The sequence below is a fragment of the Heptranchias perlo genome, chromosome 18 (genome assembly GCF_035084215.1).
Source record: "Heptranchias perlo isolate sHepPer1 chromosome 18, sHepPer1.hap1, whole genome shotgun sequence".
NCBI classification, from domain to species: domain Eukaryota; kingdom Metazoa; phylum Chordata; class Chondrichthyes; order Hexanchiformes; family Hexanchidae; genus Heptranchias; species Heptranchias perlo.
In genome coordinates this window covers 36,106,858-36,123,281 of record NC_090342.1, presented here as the reverse complement: position 1 = coordinate 36,123,281, position 16,424 = coordinate 36,106,858, and the positions used below count along the sequence as shown (strand labels likewise).

Below are 16,424 nucleotides of genomic sequence, written 5' to 3'. Positions count from 1 at the left end.
CAGCTTTGCTGGAAGCTAAAACAGCTGTCATGCAGACTCTGGGCTCCACAATGGAGAGATTGGTGAATTGAATGAATCGGGGCTTTGAAGGAGTCGGTCATCTTCTGTAATCTGCTCTTCTACAGATTACTGGATGTGATGAGCTCCAGCTCCAAAGGAGTGGTAGTGGCACGATGGGAGGAGAACGTTCTGGCCTCTCTCAGGATGTCAGCATGTCTGCACATTTGCCCCCCCACCCTCCTCAACCAGTAACCGCCATGGGGTGCCAGCAATTCAGCTGGGCCAGACTGGTCCAGCAGCAGCCGAGTTGCAGTAGTCTGCGGCCAGGTCCTCGCAGGATTGAGCACCCAGAGGTCACCGGCCACAAGCATTTCAAGGGTCCCCATATGAAGAACAGCAGCCTTCCACCAACTCTTCTCAGGCCACTAGGGGAGCACTTTGTAGGAATAGTAGATTTGAGAAACCTTCTTTAAAGAAACACACTATGGGTTGATCATCTGGGTGAGAAGTGAATGGAAGGCATTTATTATATTTGGCATTAAATTAATCACTTTGTTCACATTTGGCACTTTGGTCTGCAGTGTGATTTCATAGCAGCTTCTGAGTTTGCATGGTCAGAATGTCATTAATACAGAAGTTGTATGAATCGTTTGAATGTTCTTCAATGCAGGATGAAGAGAATGGGGAAGAATGTAACAAGGACTGGAATGCAGAGGGGCTCTGTGTAAGTTCTCAGGGCAGGGGTATGAGAAGCTCAGCAGAATCACTGAGCTATGAGCTGATCCCTGATATCTCTGGCTGCAAGGCGCTGATGTGGGTCTTTTTCTTCTGCTGGTTCCACTCTTTTCCCTGGGGCTTCCTCTTCTGATGAGGACGGTTGCAGCTGGTCTTCCTCTTCCAAATGTAGGCCTCTCTGTAATGCAATGTTGTGCAATATGCAGCAGACAATGACTATGCATCATCCTCTATCTGGGGTATATTGCAGGGAGGTCCCTATCTAAATCTCTGCTTGAAAATTACTATTGTGTACTCTATAAGGATCCTGGTTGTGCGCTAGCTTCAGTTGTATCTGTGCTACTCAGGCACAGTGTGGTTGCAAGGGGGGTGTCATCAGGCTGGTCTGCAAGGAGTATCCCTTGTCCCCCAGCAGACATCCTGTCACGTACTTCAGAGGGTCGAATACCGGGGGGACGGTGGACTGTCTGAGTATGAAAACATCATGGCAGCTCTCTGGGTACCTTGCACAGACCAGCATGTTGTTGTTCCTGTTATTGGCCACAACTGTGCATTGATAGAATGGTATCCATTTCTGTTGATGAAGGTGATGTACTGCTTAGCCCTAGCAAATAAGGAGTCGGTCACCTATTTAATCCAGCTGTGAACTGCAGCCTCAGAGATGTGGTTTATGTCACCTATTGTAGCCTGAAAGGAGCCAGTGGTGTGGTGACTTTGAGGGTCTCTGGCATTGCATGACCCACAATCCAGCAGGCAGCAGGTCATGTTGAAGGAGGTTGCAGAGGTCTGCGACAGCCTGCCTGCAGAAGCATTCCTGCACTGCTCCTCAGTTCAGTCCAAGACGGTGAATCTTGGCCTGTAGACCCTGTGTGCTGGGTATGGCATCCAGCGCACTGCTCCCCCTCGCCTGTTTGAGAAGCTCAGGTACTGGTGGTGGTGGTGGTTGCTGAGGTTGTTGCTGCTCCTTCTCCCCCAAGTCTTGCTCCAGCCAAAAGGAAGAAGCAAGAATTGCAAGTCGAGAAAGCTGACTAAAGGATTGAAAGGCAACAAAGGCGCAGAAGTCACAATCTGGACGCTGGAAACACTCCTGGCAATCCAGACATAGAGTCATAGAGTCATAGAGTTATACAGCACGGATAGAGGCCCTTCGGCCCATCGTGTCCGCGCCGGCCATCAGCCCTGTCTACTCTAATCCCATATTCCAGCATTTGGTCCGTAGCCTTGTATGCTATGGCATTTCAAGTGCTCATCCAAATGCTGCTTGAATGTTGTGAGGGTTCCTGCCTCCACAACCCTTTCAGACAGTGAGTTCCAGACTCCAACCACCCTCTGGGTGAAAAAGTTCTTTCTAAAATCCCCTCTAAACCTCCCGCCTTTTACCTTGAATCTATGTCCCCTTGTTATAGAACCCTCAACGAAGGGAAAAAGCTCCTTAGTATCCATCCTATCTGTGCCCCTCATAATTTTGTACACCTCAATCATGTCCCCCCTCAGCCTCCTCTGCTCCAAGGAAAACAAACCCAATCTTCCCAGTCTCTCTTCATAGCTGAAGCGCTCCAGCCCTGGTAACATCCTGGTGAATCTCCTCTGTACCCTCTCCAAAGCGATCACATCCTTCCTGTAGTGTGGCGACCAGAACTGCACACAGTACTCCAGCTGTGGCCTAACCAGTGTTTTATACAGCTCCATCATAACCTCCTTGCTCTTATATTCTATGCCTCGGCTAATAAAGGCAAGTGTCCCATATGCCTTCTTTACCACCTTATCTACCTGTTCCGCCGCCTTCAGGGATCTGTGAACTTGCACACCAAGATCCCTCTGACCCTCTGTCTTGCCTAGGGTCCTCCCATTCATTGTGTATTCCCTTGCCTTGTTAGTCCCTCCAAAGTGCATCACCTCGCACTTTTCCGGGTTAAATTCCATTTGCCACTGTTCCGCCCATCTGACCAACCCATCTATATCGTCCTGCAGACTGAGGCTACCCTCCTCGCTATTTACCACCCTACCAATCTTTGTATCATCAGCGAACTTACTGATCATACCTTTTACATTCATATCCAAGTCATTAATGTAGACCACAAACAGCAAGGGACCCAGCACCGATCCCTGTGGTACCCCACTGGCCACAGGCTTCCAGTCACAAAAACAACCTTCGACCATCACCCTCTGCCTTCTGCCACTAAGCCAGTTTTGTATCCAAAGTGCCAAGGCACCCTGGATTCCATGGGCTCGTACCTTCTTGACCAGTCTCCTGTGGAGGACTTTATCGAAGGCCTTACTGAAATCCATGTATACCACATCCATTGCGTTACCCTCATCCACACGCCTAGTCACCCCCTCAAAAAATTCAATCAAATTAGTCAGACATGATCTTCCCTTGACAAAGCCAAGTGGAGACTAATTTTGTCCTTCAGAATTTTTTCCAATAATTTTCCTACCACTGATGTTAGGCTCACTGGCTTGTAGTTCCCCGTTTTTCCCTACTCCCCTTCTTGAATAATGGTATTACATTAGCGGTTCTCCAGTCCTCTGGCACATCCCCTGTGGCCAGAGAGGTTCTGAATATATGTGTCAGAGCCCCCGCAATCTCCTCCTTTGCCTCACACAGTAGCCTGGGATACATTTCGTCCGGGCCTGGGGATTTATCCATTTTTAGGCCTGCTAAAACCGCCAATACCTCCTCCCGCTCGATGTTAATATGTTCGAGTATATCACAGTCCCCCTGCCGTATTTCTATGTCTACATCGTCCTTCTCCATAGTGAAAACAGCAAAAGATCCTGTGACGGAGTGAACTGCAGTTGATAGCCACCTTTTTTAGTGGTCCAGGGGCTCCCAGACTCCAATCTCGTGAAAATTTGCTGGCGGGTTCAAGACTGGCCGGGACATGCGCAATTTGGAGTTAAAATGAAATGGGGCGGGTATGATGTTGGAGCGCAACTTTGACCTTTTAATTTGGATCCTGCCTGGGGCAGGTGCCTCACACACAGCCAGAAACAGGTCAGTTAAAATGGTGGGGGCAGGGTTGGGGGGGTGGTGGTGGTGAGGTGGAGCGTGTGAAGGCACCAGATGCAAATTTAACCTCCCGCCTGGCGGGCTGGGTTAAAATTGTCCTTAAATGCCAGAATCTCAAGCCTCAGAATTAAAAGTCATGAGCAAGGCTAGCATCGGTACACTGAATAGAAACAATTCCATTGCAATTGTTTTTTTGTTACTCAGGCTTTTTTGATACCTTACATGTCGACAGCATACTGACAGTTAGTCATAACAAACAGCTCTAAGGAGCGGACCTAACTCTCGACAAAGCACAGAGATAAATAGCATTTGGTTGTTAGATTAGTCGAAGATTCATCCACCCACTTTCTGCAACATGTGACACTAATACACTGGCAAAACACAGCCTGCAGCTACCAGCATCCCAAACCTTCTTGTTACAATGCTTTAAATTATCATTTACAAAGACTGTGATGAGTTGGGTTACATGGTAAGAACAGCCATCCATTTGTGATGCATTTGAGAGATTTGGGTAATGTCACAAATCGCAAGAGCAAAATGCCAACAACTTATAAAATTCAACTGAGCCTGGAGAACTTGTCAGGACCTTGTAAAACACTCCTGAGACATTCTTGTTACTATAATTATAATACATTCAGTTCACAATTATTCCTGTTATACCACTTTGGAGTCTTTCCTTTCTGATTGTGAGTACATACTTTCTATTACCAATGCCAATTATTGGTCTCTGTCATTAAAATAGCTAGTTTTGCCATGTGACTTTAATTATGTGATAGAAAGAAGGTGGAGAATGACACTAGATTATATCATCAATTGTAAGCAAGCCAATGTGTTACTAAAAAATGAATGTATAAATATTGTATATAGAGAATGATGGGTGGGATATGCAGAAAATTAATGGGCTAAATCTTGCTGGAGCGTGCGCCATTAGTTAGGCTTTTTTCTGCACCCTTCAGCTCGAAAATATTTTGCGGCATAACTTGCTGGAAATGCCAGCTGATAACAAGGGCAATGGGGCATCTGAGACCTTAATGAACGGCGGGACTAACAGTCTATCTCCTTAACCAATGACATTGAAGGATTGAGAAAGAAACAGCGGAACGACGGTGATGGAGGGTGAATTAGAATCAAATCAGGTGCAGAAAAAGAAATGAAGAAAGGGAAAGAAAGATTGGATTAAGAGAGAGAAAAAAGAAACAGAAAGGAAAAGTAAGAAAAAAAGTAAAAAATTAAAAATTTGAAATTTTTTAAATCTCTAAGAAGAATTTACTACATTCTGGAATGAGACTGAACAGTTCAAATTGTTCCCTTTCTGGGCCAAAGAGGTTGATTGACATTGAATTAACAATTATCAAGTCGTTAAAAGGATACTTATGCTCTTAATTACCAGCCATAACTTTCTGCGGCGAGTTTAATGTGCAATTAATGTGCAAATCCAGCAAATTCTTAAAAATAACGGAGAGGCTAAGGGCGCAATGCCATTTGTACGAAGCAAACAGCGGAGTGGCGTAAATCGACCAGCAAGTTCTGAAGATTCGCAACTCACGTCGTACCTCTCAATCCCCTGAACTTGCTGGCCAACTTGTGCATTAATAACAGTGTTAACACGTCGTTATTTTTCCAGCAAGATTTGATAGGGTTCAGATGACACCACAGATGAAAAAGATTCAAGCAGTTGATGGTCACCTGAATTCTATTTTGATCTGAGACTTGTACATTTGAATGTGCTCAAGTCATATATTGTAATTATAAGGGACAATTTAATAAGCATACGTACCCAGTGCACAGCCTTGCATGCCAGAAGCACATATTAGGAAATGCTGGCTGCGCTTCCCACAATTTTCTGTCCACTAATTGAATTAATGGAAAATGGTGGGGAAAGCACCCAGGAGGCTCTGCACTGGACATCCACATTCTTAAGATCGACCTTTACTGTCCCTCAACTAAAGTGAATTTGTTGCACTCTGAAAGCAGTTGCCAGCTTCCTAGAAATGTGCACATCATGAATATCAAAGGGATAATTTACTAATAATTACCAAGCTGTTAATTAAAGGGAATAACTATTATAAAACTGTCAATGATTATTAGAAATAGCACTATTCTCTAGTACAAAATTGTTAATGATTACCAGGAATAACACAACTCTCTGTTACAAATTGTTAATGCATTTCAGAAATAGCTTAACTCTCTATATTATAAAACTGTTCATGAGTAACACTATTCTCCCTATTATTAATACTATTCATGAACTCTGGGAATAGTGCTACTATTCTAGGACAATTTTCGGACTAGCGAGCTTATTCCCGTTGGCATGATTTGGGCTTATGTGGTTTGGAAAATTAGATAACCCATGATCTCACCTATTGCCCACTGAATTTCCCCTCCCCACGTGATTCTGTGATGGGGCTTAATGCAGATTTAGTGAGAGCTTTATTATGACTCAAAACTTGGAAGTGTAGTGAACAGTGAGGAGGATAGTGATAGACTTCAAGAGGACATAGACAGGCTGATGGAATGGGCGGACACGTGGCAGATGAAATTTAACCCTGAGACGTGTGAGGTGATACATTTTGGTAGGAAGAACGAGGAGACGCAGTATAAACTAATGGGTACAAATCTAAAGGGGGTGCAGGAACAGAGAGACCTGGGGTATATGTATACAGTTTGTTGAAGGTGGCAGGACAGGTTGAGAAAGTGGTTAAGAAAGCATATGGGATCCTGGGCTTTATAAATAGAGGTATAGAGTACAAAAGCGAGAATGTTATGTTGAACCTTCATAAAACACTCGTTCGGCCACAATTGAAGTATTGTGTCCAATTTTGGGCACCGCACTTTAGGAAGGATGGGAAGGCCTTAGAGAGGGTGCGGAAAAGATTTACTGGAATGGTTCCAGGCATGATGGACCTGAGATACATGGATAGACTGAAGAAGCTGGGATTGGTCTCCTTAGAGCAGAGAAGGTTGAGAGAAGATTTGATAGATGTGTTCAAAATCATGAAGGGACTAGACAAAGTAAATAAAGAAAAACTATTCCCACTGACGGAAGGGTCACAAACCAGACGAAACAGATTTAAGGTGATTGGCAAAAGAACCAAAGGCGACATGAGGAAAAACTTTTTTATGCAGCGAGTGCATAGGATCTGGAACACACTGCCTGAAAGGGTGGTGGAAGCAGGGTCAATTGCGGCTTTCAAAAAGGAATTAGGTACCTGAAGGGGGAAAATTTGCAGGGCTACGGGGAAAGAGCGGGTGAGTGGGACTATCTGGATTGCTCTTGCAGAGAGCCAGCATAGGCTCGATGGGCTGAATGGCCTCCTTCTGTGCCGTAACCATTCTATGATTCTATGATTCTGTGATACATTTTCGTAGGAAGAACGAGAAGTAATATAAACTAAAGGGTACAATTCTAAAAGGGGTGTGAGAACAGGGAGATCTGGGGGTATCTGTGCACAAATTGTTGTAGGTGGCAGGACAAGTTGAGAAAGCGGTTAAAAAAGCATACGGGATCCTGGGCTTTATAAATAGAGGCATAGAGTACAAAAGCAAGGAAGTTATGTTGAACCTTTATAAAACACTGGTTCAGCCGCAACTGGAGTATTTTTTTTTTATTCGTTCACGGGATGTGGGCGTCGCTGGCAAGGCCGGCATTTATTGCCCATCCCTAGCGAGATTTTTTTACAACTGAGTGGCTTGCTAGGCCATTTCAGAGGGCAATTAAGAATCAACCACATTGCTGTGGGTCTGGAGTCACATATAGGCCAGACCGGGTAAGGACGGCAGGTTTCCTTCCCTAAAGGACATTAGTGAACCAGATGGGTTTTTAAGACAATCCGGTAGTTTCATGGCTATCATTACTGATACTAGTATTTTAATTCCAGATTTTTTATTTAATTAATTGAATTTAAATTCGCCAGCCGCCGTGGCGGGATTTGAACTCGTGACTCTGGATGTCCAATTCTGAGCACTGCATTTTGGGAAGGATGTGAAGGCCTTAGAGAGGGTGCAGAAGAGATTTATTAGAATGGTTCCCGGATTGAAGGACTTCAGTTATGTGGATAGACTGAAGAAGCTGGTGTTGTTCTCCATAGAGCAGAGAAGGTTGAGAGGAGATTTGATAGAGGCATTCAAAATCATGAAGGGTCTAGACAGAGTAGAGAAACTGTTCCCATTGGCAGAAGGGTCAAGAACCAGAGCGCATAGATTTAAGGTGATTGGCAAAAGAAGCAAAGGCAACATGAGGAAAAACCTTTCTACACAGCAAGTGGTTATGATCTGGAATGCACTGCCTAAGGGAGTGGTGGAGGCAGATTCAATTGTGGCTTTCAAAAGGGAATTGGATAATCACTTAAAGGGAAAAAATTTGCAGGGCCACGGGGGAAGGGCGGGGGAGTGGGACTAGCTGGATTGCTCTTGCAGAGAGCCGGCATGGACTCGATGGGCCAAATGGCCTCCTTCCGTGCAGTAACCATTCTATGATTCTATAATTATGAATATATGCTGCATGCAAATGAGGGCTAGCAACCGAACAGAAAGACTTCCTATCTTTGGGTGGAAGGGCCTCCCAGTGTTCGTTCCACCCATTTGAACTGAGTGTTAAAGGCAAGTGAATGGAGTTCTTAAAGTAACACAGGCACTTTTTGTTGGAACTAACATATGTACATTGAAAAACTTCAAAAGAATAAGAGTGCTGAATGTTGTCAAATGAATAATAGGCTGCACAAGTCCTGTTGTTACCACATCTAAACATCATAACTTATGTGTCACTCACTGTATAGATGTCTGTATCCTGATCAGAAATTTGGTCCACAAAGTATAAAGGAAATGACAAAACCTTACAGGATGTACGGTCCCTGCTGCTCTGATGCTGACAATGACACAGCACTTAGAACCATAGAAGTTTAGTTATAAAAGCAGGCCATTCAGCCTATCATGTCTGTGCCAGCTCCCTACTAGAACAATCCAAAACTAATCACACTACCTTTCTCTCTTCCCATTGCCCTCTATCTTCCGCTGCTTCAAATATTTATCCAACTTTCTCTTAAAAGATGCAATGGTCTCTGCCTCAGCCAATCACTGTAGTAAAGCATTCTATATTTCAACAACCCTCTGATGATAAATTTCTCCCAACCGCTCTCCTCACTCTCTTAGTGACAATTTTAACTTCATCACTGACTGCCCAACCAGACAAAATAGTCTTTATTTACTCGATTAAATTCCTTCATAATTTTAAAAACCTCTATTGAATCTCCTCTTAGCCTTCTTTGCTTCAGTGGAAATAGTCTCAGTATCTCAAGTCTCTCCTCATAACTATAGTTTCCTATCACTGGTATGATCCCCTTGAATGCAATGCTGTATGCTTTCATGTCCTTCTTATAATGGGGCACTCAAAACTGAACACAGTAAAGAAAGAACTTGCAATTATATAACACCTTTCATGACCTTGCATCCCAAAGCGCTTTACAGCCAATTAAGTACTTTTGAAGTGTAATCACCGTTGTAATGTAGGAAACACAACAGTCAATTTGAACACAGCAAGGTCCCACAAACAGCAATGAGATAATATGTTTTAGTTATGTTGGTTGTAGGATAAACATTGGCCAGGACACCAGGGAGAACTCCCCTGCCCTTCTTCAAATATGGAGTGCCATGGGATCTTTTACATCCACCTGAGAGGGCAGACGATTTAACATCTCATCCGAAAGGCGGTGCTTCCAACAGTGCAGCACTCCCTCAGTGCTGCAGTGGGAGTGACAGCCTGGATTATGTGCTGAAGTCTCTGGAGTAGGACTTGAACCCACAACTTTCTGACTGAGAGGCACGAGGGCTACTAACTGAGCCACAGCTGACACCGACTAACTGTGGCCTAGTCATTGCTTTGTACAAACTTATCATTACCTCTTTGCTGTTGTACTTTATGCCCCTCTTTATAAAACTCAAAATTCGGTTGGTCTTTTTTGTGGCATTATTTATCTGCGCTTGCACTTTCAGGTAAATATGTATTTGAACCCCAGGTCTCTCTGATCATCCACATCTTTCCATTGAGCGTATACTCCATTCCTCGTTTTATATAGAAATACATAGAAGTTACAGTATGGAAACAGGCCATTCAGCCCAAACCAGTCCATGTTGGTGTCTGCTCTTCATGCAAGCAATGTGGTACCTATACGTGGTAACTCACATTTTTCCACATTAAATTTCATCTGCTACCACTCTGCCCATTCCGCTAACCTGTCCATGTATTCCTGAAGACTTTGACACTCCTCCGTGCTGCTTACCAGGGTATAATTCACATTTTTAAGGAGGATTGAAAAATTCTGGCCAGAACCTCTATCTCCTCTGTAACTTCCTTCAACAGCCTAAGGTACATGCCATTAAGGCTCAGTGACTTATCCAACTTGACTTCTGATAGCTTTTTCAGAACCAATTCCTTTTATAGTTATTTCTAATAATTGTTCATATCCTCCTCTGGTACACCTACTTTACGCAATAATCTGCAGTCTGCTGGAAGAGTCAGCAAGTGATCGCTGTAAGCACGTGGCCTAGAGTATACGCTCAATGGAAAGATGTGGATGATCAGAGAGACCTGGGGTTCAAATACATATTGATCTGGTGTAGCAGTGGCAAACCTGATAACTTACAATGGCAGAGATTCAAATTCAATCATATTTAAGTAAACAGCAGAAGGAAGTGCATTATTTGGCTGAATGGAGTTGAAATTTATTGAGGAGAAAATTATTTTCTGGATCAATTAAGGGTATTTTTATCTTCCATTTTAGGTTTCCCTAGCTGTCTCTCTCCCTTCAGTTAACTAATGTGTGGTCACTTAAAAAGCCACCTGGAGACAAGGGTGGAAAATTTTACAATTTAGCACTCCTAGGACAGGATTTCATAAGTCAGTGCTCAATTTGCAGCCTGCACGATTTTCTGTTCATTCATTTTAATGGATGGAAATTGTACAAGCAGCAAGGATTTGAAATCTTCTTTGGAAAATCCAGCTTATTTCTCCAGTTGACATCTGGGGTGGGATTCTCTTCTTTGCGGAGGTGGGAAGGGATGGGGGAGTTCTGACGAGGGAGGACTTCCAACCACCCCTTCGAGTCTGCCCCAACCCTTACCTATTTTCCTGGGTTAGCTTTCATTCTGTATGCACAATGGACTCTGGCAAGATTCCTGCCATCAAGCAAGAACTCACCTACAAGGACAGAAAATCCCAGCAGTGCTGTAGCAGAGATGCTGCTGCAGCACCAGAAGTGATGAGGGATCTTGAAGGGGCAAAAATGTATCTCATTGAAGGCCTTTGCTGTGACAGAGGCTTTCAATAGGTAAGTGCTGGGCCCAACTTGGAGAGAGTGGAGGCTGCTTCATGGCCTACTCCCTCCAACGAGTGAGCTTGAATCATTTACCATCACTTCACGGTGCCTACCAGCATCTTCCACATGGCAGCCCCGAGAAGTGGCAGTTGGCGGGGTAGACGCGAGGGAAATCCACCAGGGACCTGGGCCATACCCACTCTGCCACCATTTGCACGCAGTTAGCGGCTGTCTCAGTGGGGGCAGGAGAAGAGAAATCCCAGTTGGGGTAGTGAGGCGGCAGTAGGCTTTAATGACCAAATGTTCCCTCATCCTCTACTGTGATCCCACCCAATTTGAGGCGGTTATCCCTGAGGAGAAATTATGCCCCCACCTGATCTTTTCTGCTATTTTAATCAGATTTATGCAATAGCAAAGTAGTTGAGAACTATCTCAATAAAGATAAAACCACTTTATACTTCCCTCCAGTCTGACATCTAAAAGGCATTTGATAAAGTACCACATTAAAATTAAAGCCCGTGGGATTAAAGGGACAGTGGCAGTGTGAATACAAAGTTGGCTAAGGGACAGAAAGCAGAGAGTAGTGGTGAATGGTTGTTTTTCAGACTGGAGGGAAGTATAAGGTGGTGTTCCCCAGGGGTCAGTATTAGGACCACTGTTCTTTTTGATCCATATTAATGACATGGATTTGGGTATACAGGGTATAACTTCAAAGCTTGCATCTAACACGAAACTCAGAAATGTTGTAAACAAGGTGGAGGATAGTAACAGACTTTAGAAGGACATAGACAGACTGGTAAAATGGGCAGACACATGGCAGATGAAATTTAATGCAGAGAAGTATGAAGTGTGAAGAGATACATTTTGGTAGGAAGAATGAGGAGAGGCAATATAAACTAAATGGTTCATTTTTAAAGGGAGTGCAGGAACAGAGAGAACTGGGCTGTATGTATTTTTTAGAGTATTTTTTAAATGGTGCGAGATGGGAAATGTTAATGTTCAAAGGGACTTGGTGTCCTTGTACATGAACCACTGAAAGCTAACATGCAGGTGCAGCATGCAATTAGGAAGGCAAATGGTATGTTGGCCTTTATTATAAGAGGATTTGAGTACAGGAGTAAAGATGCCTTACTGCAATTATATAGGCCTTGATGAGACCGTACCTGGAGTATTGTGTACAATTTTGGTCTCCTTACCTAAGAAGGATATATTTGCCAGAGAGGGAGTGCAACTAAGGTTCACCAGACTGATTCTTGGGATGGCGGGATTGTTGTATGAGGAGAGATTGAGTGGACTAGGCCTGTATTCTCTAGAGTTTAGAAGAATGAGAGGTGATCTCATTGAAACACACAATATTCTTACAGGGCTTGACAGGGTAGATGCAGGGAGGATGTTTCCCCTGGCTGGGGAGTCTAGAACCAGGGGTCACAGTCTCAGAATAAGGGGTAGGCCATTTAGGACTGAGATGAGGAGAAATTTCTTCACTCAGAGGGTGGTGAATCTTTGGAATTCTCTACCCCAGAGGGCTGTGGAGGCTCAGTCATTGAGTACATTCAAAGCAGATTTCTAGATATGGGGATAGTGCAGGAAAATGGCGTTGATGTAGAAGATCAGCCATGATCTTGTTGAATGGTGGAGCAGGCTCGAGGGGGCCGGATGGCCTACTCCTGCTGCTATTTCTTATGTTCTTATGTACACAAATCTTTGAAGGTGGCAGGACAAGTTGAGAAGGCTGTTAAAAAAGCATATGGGATCCTGGGTTTTATTAATAGAGGCATAGAGTACAAAAGCAAGGGAGTTATACTAAACCTTTATAAAACACTGGTTAGGTCTCAGCTGGAGTATTATGTTCAATTCTGGACACCACACTTTAGGAACAATGTCAAGGCCTTATAGGGGTGCAGAAGAGATTTACTAGAGTGGTACCAGGGATGAGGGACTTCAGTTATGAGGAGAGACTGGAGAAGCTGGAGTTGTTCTCCTTAGAACAGAGAAGGTTAAGGAGAGATTTGATAGAGGTGTTCAATATAATGAACGGTATTGTTAGAGTAAATAAAGAGAAACTGTTTCCAGTGGCAAAAGGGTCAGTAACCAGAGGACACAGATTTAAGGTGATTGGCAAAAGAGCCAGCGGTGACATGAGGAAACATTTTTTTATGCAGAGAGTTGTGATGATCTGGAATGCACTGCCTGAAAAGGTGGTACAAGCAGATTCAATAGTAACTTTCAAAAGCGAATTGGATAAATACTTGAAGGGAAAAAATTTAAAGGTCTATGGGGAAAGAGCAGGGGAATGGAATTAATTGGATAGTTCATTCAAAGAGCTGGCACAAGCACAATGGGCCGAATAGCCTCCTCCTGAGCTGTACTATACTATGAAACTATGAGTAATCTTCTCGAGCAAAAAACTCACCATAGGTTGACTCAAATTTATTAGATTTGCTGAGAAGATAGAATGATCCATAGTCCTATCCTTGTGCCAATGAAAGCGAGATGGGCATTCTTACTATGGTTGGCTGTGGATCAAGATTGTGCTGAAAGCAATTTTGCTTTTCTTTTTGACCATTATAATGAACTGAGTTAAGCGACTTAAACTTAGGGAACTCCCTCAAATTCATCTTTCAGTTGTGAGACAGCATACCCATGCATCCATAACTGCTGAAACTTATGATTCAGTAATACATGCTTCTGTTTCTCCACAGGTCTTTGCTTGCTTTTTGTTCTGCTGACTATTGTTGAAGCCTTGCTGGCATGTCCTATGCACTGTTCTTGTAAAAAATATGAAGCGGATTGCAGCAATCGTGGCCTAGTGACCATCCCAACAGACATTCCATCAAACATCAAATCTCTCTCGCTCAGCAACAACAAACTCAGCACCTTGCCGGCTCTTACATTCACTAACTTTACCACACTTGAGAAGCTGGACCTGTCCAGCAACTACCTGGACCAATTACCATCGAATGTATTTGACTATATCAGTAGCCTGACTGACCTCAACTTAAGAAACAACAGTATCCGAAGCCTGGATAAAAACATTTTCTATAAGACCACCAACTTGCAGAGGTTAGACCTTTCTGCTAATGGTCTCTCTCAGATTCCACTGCTCTTATTTGATGAAATGCAGAACTTGACCTGGTTGAATCTGGAAGAAAATAGAATGCAAAATCTTGAAAGGGAGGCCTTTGAGTCGCTTGAACTTCTTCAGCAGTTACAACTGGGTGGGAATCCTTGGGAGTGTGACTGCAGCCTGAGAGACTTCAAACACTGGATGGAGTGGTTCCTCTACAAAGGTCAGTAGAACAAACCGCTGCAACTATAGACGTACTTTCTACCCACACTGGCTATAATTCATGTCTACCAAAATCAAATCAACATGAGCTTGAAACTGAGCACATCCATATCATGTTGAATCTAACTGGGACAATCACAGGCTTTATTCCTGCTCTGTGTTGAGTTAGGTGATCTCAGGCAGAACAGCAGCACGACAAATTGGTCTCAGTAGCCCTGAGCAGGTGACACTAGCCAGGGTTCTTCCTCCTGATTACTAATTAAATTTTGGGAAGACTGGATCCATTGTTTTTGATCCCCGCCACAAACTCTGTTCCCTTGCCACCAACTCCATCCCCCACCCTGACTGAACCAGACCATTTGCAACTTTGGCATCCTATTTGACCCCGAGATGAGCTTCCGACCCCATATCCTCTCCATCACCAAGACTGCCTACTTCCACCTTTGTAACATCTCCCGTCTCCATCCCTGCCTCAGCTCATCTGCTGCTGAAACCCTCATCCATGCCTTTGTTTTCTCTAGACTTGACTATTCCAAAGCTCTCCTGGCCGGCCTCCCATCTTCCACCCTCCATAAACTTGAGCTCATCCAAAACTCCGCTGCCTGTATCCTAACTCGCATCAAGTCCTGTTCACCCATCGCCCCTATGCTTGCTGACCTACATTAGCTCCCGGGCCAGCAACGCCTCGATTTTAAAATTCTCATCCTTGTTTTCAATCCCTCCATGGCCTCGCCCCTCCCTAGCTCTGTAACCTCCTCCAGCCCCACAACACTCCGAGATCTCTGCGCTCCTCCAATTCTGGCCTTTTGCGCATCCCTGACTCCCTAAGCTCTGGAATTCCCTCCCTAAACCTCTCTGCCTCTCTACCTCTCTCTCCTCCTTTAAAACCCTCCTTAAAACCTACCTCTTTGACCAAGCTTTTGGTCACCTGTCCTAATATCTCATGTGGCTCGGTGTCAAATTTTGTTTGATAACGCTCCTGTGAAGCGCCTAGGGATGTTTTACTATGTTAAAGGTGATATATAAATGTGAGGAGTTGTTGTTGTTGTTGTGATGGTAGTAGTAGTAGTAGTATCTGGTGATCCCTGCTGGAAAGTGCATGTCAATGAAAATTGGGCCAGGACAGCATTCGGTTCAATTGTGAAGACTGATTCCCTGCTCCCAGTGGGGAGTGGCACCCGCAGGGAGCATGGGAAATCTCTGGCACATAGCCAGTGATTTTCTTCCCATTAAAATTATGGAAATTATGATGGATAATCATGGGCTGTGTACCAGTGATTTCAGATGATGCACTTCCTATGAGTGCTGTATCCCACTGCAAGTGCAGAGTTGGTCCTACAATGTCGTCCCCACAATCAAATAACCAAATATGATGAGGGGCACTTAAAGAGAGGAGAAAACATTTAATAAAATAAGGTTGCTAATATTTGTCCAACAAATACAAACATTGGCTACTTTACTTGAGGAAATGGTGACATTGGCAAGATATGCTGTACTGAATTGAGTGGTAGAGTGCTACAAGTTCTTATTAACTGATTACTCTGTCTTAAAATCAGGTGGAAAACTTGATGGAATTGAATGTTTTCTGCCGAAAGACCTCCGTGGGAAAGATCTCAGAGTAGTTCCCGTAGAGATGTTCAACTATTGTATCCAACTGGAGGATGCAAAAAGATCCGCGGTAAATGGAAAGGTAGGCACTGGCCCTCCCTGTGTGAAACATGAGCTCAGCACCTCAAGGCCACAGTACTTTCCTACCTCAGAGTGCATCAGACAACGCTACCGTCCAGTCAGCGTCAGGCGTGCCATTGGAACAGTCGTCGTTGCTGGGGTCGTATGTGGCATTGTTTGCATCATGATGGTGGTGGCTGGGACATATGGTTGCATCTATGCCTCCTTGATGGCGAAATACCACCGAGAGCTTAAAAAACGGCAGCCACTGATGGGAGAAGGTGAGCAAGAGCAGGAGGAGCAAAAGCAGGCCTCCTCCATGGCATAAGGAACATGCCTTATTTTGGTCTGGTTTTAATGGCAAAAAACTACCTTTTTCAGTTTTCTCCAGCTCTGGTCTCTGTGTGCT

At 44.1% G+C, this 16,424-nt stretch overlaps 2 protein-coding genes across 2 annotated transcripts in view; one reads left to right on the top strand and one right to left on the bottom strand.

Moving 5' to 3' along the window:
• Positions 1–16,424, bottom strand: part of cacna2d4a (calcium channel, voltage-dependent, alpha 2/delta subunit 4a) — a 435,940-nt gene that overhangs the window by 183,156 nt on the left and 236,360 nt on the right. The gene's annotated exons all lie outside the window — the stretch shown is intronic.
• On the top strand, positions 258–16,343 carry lrtm2a (leucine-rich repeats and transmembrane domains 2a). Its single transcript, XM_067999989.1, has 4 exons — positions 258–440; positions 671–743; positions 13,761–14,348; positions 15,904–16,343. Exons 1-4 carry the CDS (start codon positions 258–260, stop codon positions 16,341–16,343), a joined length of 1,284 nt encoding a protein of 427 aa, XP_067856090.1.